The sequence below is a fragment of the Lactuca sativa genome, chromosome 4 (genome assembly GCF_002870075.4).
Source record: "Lactuca sativa cultivar Salinas chromosome 4, Lsat_Salinas_v11, whole genome shotgun sequence".
Classification (NCBI taxonomy): Eukaryota; Viridiplantae; Streptophyta; class Magnoliopsida; order Asterales; family Asteraceae; genus Lactuca; species Lactuca sativa.
Window position 1 is genome coordinate 126,769,535 of NC_056626.2, and position 8,251 is coordinate 126,777,785.

Sequence of the window (8,251 nt, forward strand, 5' to 3'; positions counted from 1 at the left end):
CGTTTTTCATTGATAATAATCTTCTGAGTACATGGAAAATTGCCTCCATAAGGCATACAATGCTTGTAGTGAAATAGAATCTAGCAAAGTCACGACTCCATGAGTAGTGAGATCACTTAATCACGTCATCGGTAATACATAGGAAAGTGCACAATGGAAAATTGATATGGTAGCAAATAAACATGTACTAATCACGAAGAGTAGGGCCTAGTGGTGTTGACGATGAGGTAGACGCACCCTGGAGCTTAGCCAACCTGCGTTCGGTGATCCGTACACACTCCTATAGAGCGGCGTGTCACTCCTGGTATTCTCTGACCTCCGCTCGTGCAGTGGCAAGATCTTCTACAAGTCGTTCCATTGGATAGAAGTCTCGCTCGAGGTCTCGCGTCCGAGCATCCGTGATCTGCATGGCCGCCCGTATCTGCATTACCCGGTCGGCGGTAACTTGAGCCTGGTTACCGATGTCCCTAATACGTCTGACCACGACAGGGAGTGTGTGATCTGTTGGTCCTCCATGCAGGAGGTTGTAGTACCCTCGGTTAATCCCAAATGGCGGTTGTTAACCCTGGCGTCAGCCCCATCTCTCAATAGTGTCAGCCCATGGAGGTGTAGGGCCATTGTAGCCCATCCTATGCGGCGGTACCCTTGCCATGTAGGGAGGGTTGATAACTTCAGACTCAGTGTATGATTCCTCGTCCTCCTCAACCTCTTCCTCGTCATCTTCCTCGATCTCTTCATCGATGTCCTCCTCTTCAAACTCTACCAGTTCTTCGGGATCCTCCATGGGTTCCTCGGGGTCTTCTTCTGGGTCTTCCTCAGTCCAACCCCCTTTCCACTGGTTGGGAAAGTATAGGTCTTCGGGAAGGTGAAAGTGTGCCATGTTGCCTATGCAAGAATACATGAGTACGAGAAAATATATAGAATGCCAAAATACTCCTATAGTATTTTAATTATTTTAGGTTTGGTTCCTAAAACTTGTGGGATAACGAGTTGGGAGGCTTTAGGCTTGTTGCAACACCACGACCACTCCCAAACACATGTTGGTCATATCCCAAATAAATATAGTTGATCAGGCTATATTTATCCTAGATATGATTACATAACTGCCCAGGTTTGACTCTAGTGTTCAACCTTTAAGTTATCTTGTCTGTTTTTGTTATGATATAATCCTGGCAAGTATGTATAGTTTTAGTAAGAGTGTTTCAGTCCCATTGTATTTATAGTTGTATATCTTGTATGGCTAGATATACTAGTTCACTATAAACAATGCTCTGTTACCAATCTATCAAACCCCCGAACCAGAACGGCGGAAACGTCCGGAGGCGGGTGACCTCATTGTGTAGTATCATAACAAATGCATATAAATGAAACATAGCAAATCCAAACATCATAAATTGGTATCAAACTTACATTGTTTTACATCATGTTTTTGTTATCAAATTTTACACAAAAGAAACATCAGTAAGTAATTCCCAAAACACAGCAAAATAATCTTGAGTCAGCGATCCACAACCTGCTTATTGGTTTCCTGAGAATACAAATCGTTTGAAAAGCTTCAACATAAAATATGTTGGTGAGTTCATCAGCATTTTTGTATAAAACTTTGATGATAGTTTAGAAATCTAGAAAATCCAATATTTTCTTATCAAAATAGTTGTATGTCTTGTTTCAACTCGAGTATAGTTGCATGTGTGTCTTAGTTAGTCGTTTTCGAAATCGTATATAATTGTTTCCTCCAGAAAATCCTATATTTTATGATGTACAAAATAGTAGCGTTGATAACCATAACACTTGTGTAGAAAACTTTCATTTGAACAAACCAAAACATAGTTGTTTGTAAACCAAAAGTGAAATATGTATAAATACATTTCTGATATATTCTAGTGAGTCGTTATAACCATACTAATATGACAGAGTGCCCGTTATGACATTCTTCAGGCGTCGGTTTCGTTTAAGACATTTGTCACCCTAGACTTCCGGTCTAGCTGTAGCAAACAACGAAGGTGCGGGGTGTCAACCCCGTATAGATCTATACACAAATTCCCGTTCCCCCTCCAAGAGACTCTGATTATAACTCTTACAAGACTTTAGGCGTACACTATTATATATAAATATATGTACTGTGAAGATTTGTCTGACTAGAATACTAACAGATTTCTGAACAATCGTGAAATCCATTATTTACTAATTAAATAATAGTAGTTGTACCCGTTGACTAGATATTTCGTTTTGTTTCGTTTGTTGAAAATAATCTGCTTTGCATATTTATCAATTGACCCAATATTAGAGAAGTCGGAAAAATGGCTCTTCCCTTTATAAATTACTAAGTGAGACCCCATTTGTCGGAAGGTGTCAGGTTATGATTTGTGTATACGATGACTTGTGTGAAGTTATGACAGCATCTTTATGACATGCAAATTTTTCTGTCATAAAGGCTCTATTTGTATATTTTCTTGATGAAATTATGTATCTCAAATATTCATAAATAATCACTAACAGTTTGCAAAAAGTCACTAATATGACATAAAGTTCCAATTTTCAAAAGAATTATAGAATCAGTGTCAACATATCAAGATATATTTCAACAACTTTTACTTCTAGACAAGAAGCCATGAATAAAGGAGGTATGCTGGACATACTCAAAAATTTGGGAGCCTCCTTTTGTAAACAAAGTATTCCTTATGTGGTGATGAGAATATTTTTTGAACTTCATGAGATTTGTGAAATCTCACGTTCATGAAAAGTTAAAATTAAATACTAATATTTCTTCACACACATCTCAACATACGTATACATGAAATTATTCAAGAATTTAGAACGAGAGTTGACTTGTACTCTCCCCCAAAAACAATAAAAACTTAGAAAAATGTGGGGTATGAAGCTCACCTTGGTTTAGCTTGTTGGGTGTTTTGAAGAAGTGTAAGGAGTTTCCAAGTTCCAACACTTGGAAGGTTCTTTGAACTTTAGAAAATCCTAAGAAAATTTTATGTGTAAATATAATGAAGTCTTAGGAATAAGGTGGAGAATCACTAGTTAAAGAAGATGAACACTTACAAAAATCTGGGAATTTTCTTTGAAGGGATGAAACTTGGAGCTTGAAGGAGTTGAGAGTATTCTTAGGAGTCTTCTGAATGTGAATATGAGAAGTGGGGAAATAGGAGAGTAACTTACGTATCTAAATGGGAAGGATAAGGGGTGACTTGACATTTGCTTGGAGGACTGGTGTACAAGGCTTAGTTCTCTTTAGATAATACATGTTTTACAGAGATTTGCATGGAAATGAGGGATTTTCATCACATCATAAAGTCAAACCCCCTTATCAATTTAGAATCCCTTTAAAAAAAATCTTGGGTATTATTTTATATAAATATGTTTAAAATAATCAATTTTGGCATAAAATAGGGGTTTAAAGTAATCAATTTTGGAGGAATTCCCGACATCAAAATGCCTTAAAATGAAGAAAGAGTCTGAAATAGACAAAAATCCGGAGTCTAGTCTGGAGCCAGCGAGGGTCCGAAGTACTTAGGAGAGTTCCGGAGCCGCTTAGCAAGAATCCGGAGTGAAGAGGTTAAATCCGAAGTCACTACTTGATTCCGGAGCACTTCCCTCGGATGCAAAGCTATCAGACTCGGACCGAGGTGCGAGGTTGGCTAGAAGTTCCGAAGCAAGTCTTTAAGCGAGGTCTTCCGGAGCTAACTCCCCGGGATCATGCGAGAAGATCCGAAGCAACTAACGCATTTCGGAATCCATCAGAAGCTCCGAAGTAGAGAGTGCTTCCGGCCCAAGAGGGTTCTGGACCAAGAGGATTCCGGACCAAGAGGTTCAGGACCAAGAGGGTCCTTTGGGTTTTCTCCTTAGGTTTTGAGTTGTTTTCGACTGAGGAAGGTACATAGAGAGAATTGAGAGAGATTTGAGATAGGTGGAGAGATTTGGGAGAGATGTCATATTCTTAGAGAGATTTTGGATAGATTTCATATTCTTGGAGAGATTTCATATACTTGGAGAGATTTAGGAGAGATTCGATATACTTGGAGAGATTTGGGAGAGATTTCATATACTTGGAGAGATTTAGGAGAGATTCGATATACTTGGAGAGATTCGATATACTTGGAGACATTTAGGAGAGATTCGATATACATGGAGAGATTTGGGAGAGATTCGATATACTTGGAGAGATTTAGGAGAGATTCGATATACTTGGAGAGATTTAGGAGGGAGAGCGATAGAGTGGGAGAGATTTAGAGAGACTTTGTCAGGGGCCCTAATTAATGTTTTTCTTCATAGCGCAAGGACCTTAGACTTAGTTCCACCCTATATTGAGTGTCATACACCCCCAAAGGGCATGTAATAGTGTTTTATAGAGTTGTTACTTCCTTTATCCGATTAGGATCTAGAATTTTGAACATTTGAACTATCAAGTGATACTTCTCATTAAGATTTAGAGTCATATATTAGAAAACATAAAGTACTCCTAACATATAAACACTAGTTGAGTTGACCAGATTGATTCATTGACCTTAGCTTGACTTTAACGTGACCAAAAGCTTGTCGATTGTCACAGACTATCCTAGAGAAGGCAATGAGTCTAAATGACTACTTTCCTCAGTTTAATCTAAATGACTTGGAACAGTCCTATCAGATGAAGATTTAGATGCCTCGCTAGTCTGGTTATTACTGTCTAATGTAGTATCAAAAAAGTTTCATCCAGATTCTGAGCTGCATTAGAATCATCCATCTGATGGTTAACACTCAGGTCATTTAAATCAATCAAATCATTCACATATTCAGAATTAAGTTGATCATCATAGGAAAAAGGGTCTACTGAGTTATTAAAATCAAACTGATTATCAACAGTTGGTGATTTTAGCTTAAATGAAAAAACTAATTCATAAAACTTCACATCCCTGGAGACAAAAACAGAATTTGTATCAAGACTTAACAGCTTATAACCTTTTTTCTCAGAAGAATAACCTAGTAAAACACATTTTTCAGCACGTTCAGAAAGCTTATCATGATTATTAAGTTTAGTGGCAAAACAGAGACAACCAAAGACTCTTAAGTGATCAAAAACAGGTAACTTCTTAAAAACAACTTCATAAGGAGAATGACCTTTTAAAATTGAGGTTGGTATTCTGTTAATTAAGAAAACAGAAGTTAAAATAGCCTCTCCCCAATACTTTATAGGAAGACCAGATTGAAAAAGTAAAGATCTAGCAACATTAAGATTATGCCTATGTAGTGGCGGACCGTAAGAAGGGCTGGGGGAGGCCATCCCCCCCCCCCCCCCCCCGGTTTTGAGGTTCCTAATACCCAAATATGTATAATATATTCATAAAGTTATCCAACAGTCAAAAATTTTACTAATTTTGCTCATGTTTTTCAATTAAAGAAATAACAAAAAATGTAAACAAAATAACCATGATATACCCAAAGAGATCCGAAAATCACTGCTAAATTTAAGAGATATCTTCTTTCATTAGGGAAAAAAATTAAGAAACTAAAACCATATAAAAATAATCATATGTATACAATTCGTAACTCAAAACTTTGAGTATAAGCAAACCTTAAATTTTACTAATCCCCGCCGATTACCACTCTTCATCCGATTTCCATCGATTAGTGCTCTGTGTTGGCGTTTAACAAAAACCTGAGATTAAAAACATCTGATTTCCATCGTGTTCTGCTTTCCGTTTCCTTCTCCATTCTTCTCTCCATATGAAGACTAAAAAGGGTACTCTCTTTTCTCTTTCTATTCTCCCACCAAAGTTATTATCTATAAAGTGTGATATGAAATATCTTTTGACCTTACATTGCAGGTTTTGTAAAATGTGTTGTAGGTAGTAAGTAGTAGGCTTTGACCTAAGGACAACTATTATTTATAAATTAAAATTATTTATTAATTATTTATTGTTTACTGATAAATTACATATATTGTTTGGTATTGTAAAAATGAAATAAAAAGTTACACAAACAACAAAATATCTATCCATGTATCATGGGTTATGTATATGCTATTTAAATCAATATGTATATGTTATTTATTTATAGTGCGAGTCTTATAATTTAAACAAAGTTAAAGAATAAAATTTAAGATAGAGTGTTTCAATGATTTTTTTTATATTTTTGGTTTTATTATTTGAAATACAATTTATCGAAAAGATTAGTTTAAAAATAACTTTAAAAGACTTAAAATCGACGAGTTCCACTTTAATCAGCAATACAACGATATTTTTATAAGTTTTAATTTTTAGAGTGCATAATTTTGAACAAATTTTTCTTGTCTTACTATTATGTTTTGAAATTTTGATATCCCCCCCCCCCCCCCGCCCAATTATTGTGTTTGTGTTCCGCCCCTGTGCCTATGTTTCCTTTCTACAATCCCATTTTGATGTGGTGTATAAACACAAGAAGTTTAATGAAAAATTCCATTATGCTCAATAAAAGATTTCATCTTATGATTTAAAAACTCAGTTCCATTATCAGAACGAATTGTTTTAGTTTTAGCATCAAACTGAGTTAACAAAATATTAAAAAACAAAGTAAAGCAACTATAAACTTCATCCTTATATTTTAAAAGAGAAACCCAAGTAGCCCTTGTGAAATCATCCATAATAGTCAAGAAAAACCTAAAGCCTTCTCTAGTATACACTCTATAAGGACCCCATATATATAAATGAATTAATTCACCAAGTTTAGTAGAATTATGGACACTTAGAGGAAAAGATTCACGAGTCTGCTTAGCTTTATGACAAACATCACAAGGAGGAAGAGAAAAACTATCAAAATTAAGAGTATTTTTTAAAGAAAGTAAAGCTTGTTCTGCAGGATGACCTAACCTACTATGCCAGGTAAGTTTATAAACAAAACACTTAACAAGATTACAAGAACAAATACCTGAGGGAAAAGCATCAAGATAATACAATCCCCCAGAGTCTCTACCATTCTCCACAACCTTCTTTGATTGTAAACCCTGAACTTTACTACAATTTTCATTAAACACAACTTCACAATTTGTGTCCTTACATAATTTGTGAACAGAAAGAATATTGACATTAAAATCAGGAACAACAAATACATCAAAAAGTGTTAAGTTTTCAGAAAACTGCAAGTTTCCAATTTTTTTAATCTTAGCAGAAGAACCATTCGGATGATTTACAAGAAGGTTTAATTTAGAGACATCAATAGTATCTTGCAAAAGAGACTCAAATGAGGTCATGTGTTTATTAGCACCTGAGTCAACAATCCACTTTTGATGACTAATAGTAGAATGACAAGACTAAAAAAAAGGAATACCTGCCATATTGGCACTGACAGAAGTATCCTCAGATGCAGAAGGCCTTTCATTAATAAGAATTAAGAGTTTATTATACTGCTTACTTGTGAAAGAATAAGTTCCACCATTTCCAGAAGCATTAGAAGAGGAAGGACTACTAGAAGGGACAGAAGAGGAATTTACAGAAAATGTTTTATTCTGATTTCTTTGGTATCCACTATTAGACTCAATCCTAGGCTTAAAATCTTTCGGATAACCAATTAGTTTATAACACCTTTCAAAAAGATGTCCCTTAAGACCACAGTTTTTACACTGTAAATTTTGATTTGTTCCTTTATTAGAATTTTGAATTTGACCTTTTCTATCATTAAATATACTATTAAAAGCAGATGATTGAGTTTTAGACACATTAGAAACAGAAGTTAAAGCCCCATTCTTATGATGAGATTCCTCTCTAGAGACAATTGAAAAAGTTGTTTTAACATTAGGAAGAGGATCCATTAGAAGAATATGACTTTTTACTTGATTAAAAGAGTCATCAAGACCACTCAAGAACTGCATTAACTTCATATGTTTTGAATGATCATTATATTAAGTAGCAGCTTCACAAGTACATTCAAAAAGATTTGTAAGACCACTAAATTCTTTCTAAAGAGTGTCAAGTTTATTATAATACTCAGACAAAGAAGAACCATCTTGTTTAAGTGAATTAATATGTTGGTGTATATTAAAAATAACAGACCCATCAGCCTTATTATATGTTTCAAAAAGTTCATTCCATATATCTAAAGCACTCTCTGAGTATGCATGTACAGAATAGATTAACTCATACAAAGAACCAAGAATCCAAGAACACAGTACAACATTAGCACGTTCCCATTTTAAAGATTTAGATTTATGAGTAGAGTCCTTTATTACAGTACCTTCCACAAACCCTAATTTGTTTCTAGCCTTAAGACTCCTTATCATAGAGCTAAG

General features: G+C 35.2%; 1 protein-coding gene across 1 annotated transcript; it reads right to left on the minus strand.

The window, feature by feature from the left end:
* Nucleotides 1-4,678: 4,678 nt before the first annotated feature.
* Nucleotides 4,679-7,834, minus strand: LOC128133515 (uncharacterized). The gene is made up of 4 exons (XM_052770983.1): nt 7,294-7,834; nt 6,895-7,230; nt 5,648-5,773; nt 4,679-5,109 (listed from the first exon to the last, which is right to left on the minus strand). Exons 1-4 carry the CDS (start codon nt 7,832-7,834, stop codon nt 4,679-4,681), a joined length of 1,434 nt encoding a protein of 477 aa, XP_052626943.1.
* Nucleotides 7,835-8,251: the final 417 nt, after the last annotated feature.

Excerpts from the sequence above, each read along its gene's own strand:
- LOC128133515 (XM_052770983.1), bottom strand. The coding sequence starts at position 7,834 with ATGCAGTTCTTGAGTGGTCTTGATGACTCTTTTAATCAAGTAAAAAGT. Across the intron at positions 7,231-7,293 it reads TGTCAGTGCCAATATGGCAG|GTGCTAATAAACACATGACC; the intron begins GTATTCCTTTTT and ends TTGTTGACTCAG. Across the intron at positions 5,110-5,647 it reads TCAGATGTTTTTAATCTCAG|GTCATTCTCCTTATGAAGTT; the intron begins GTTTTTGTTAAA and ends CAATTTTAAAAG.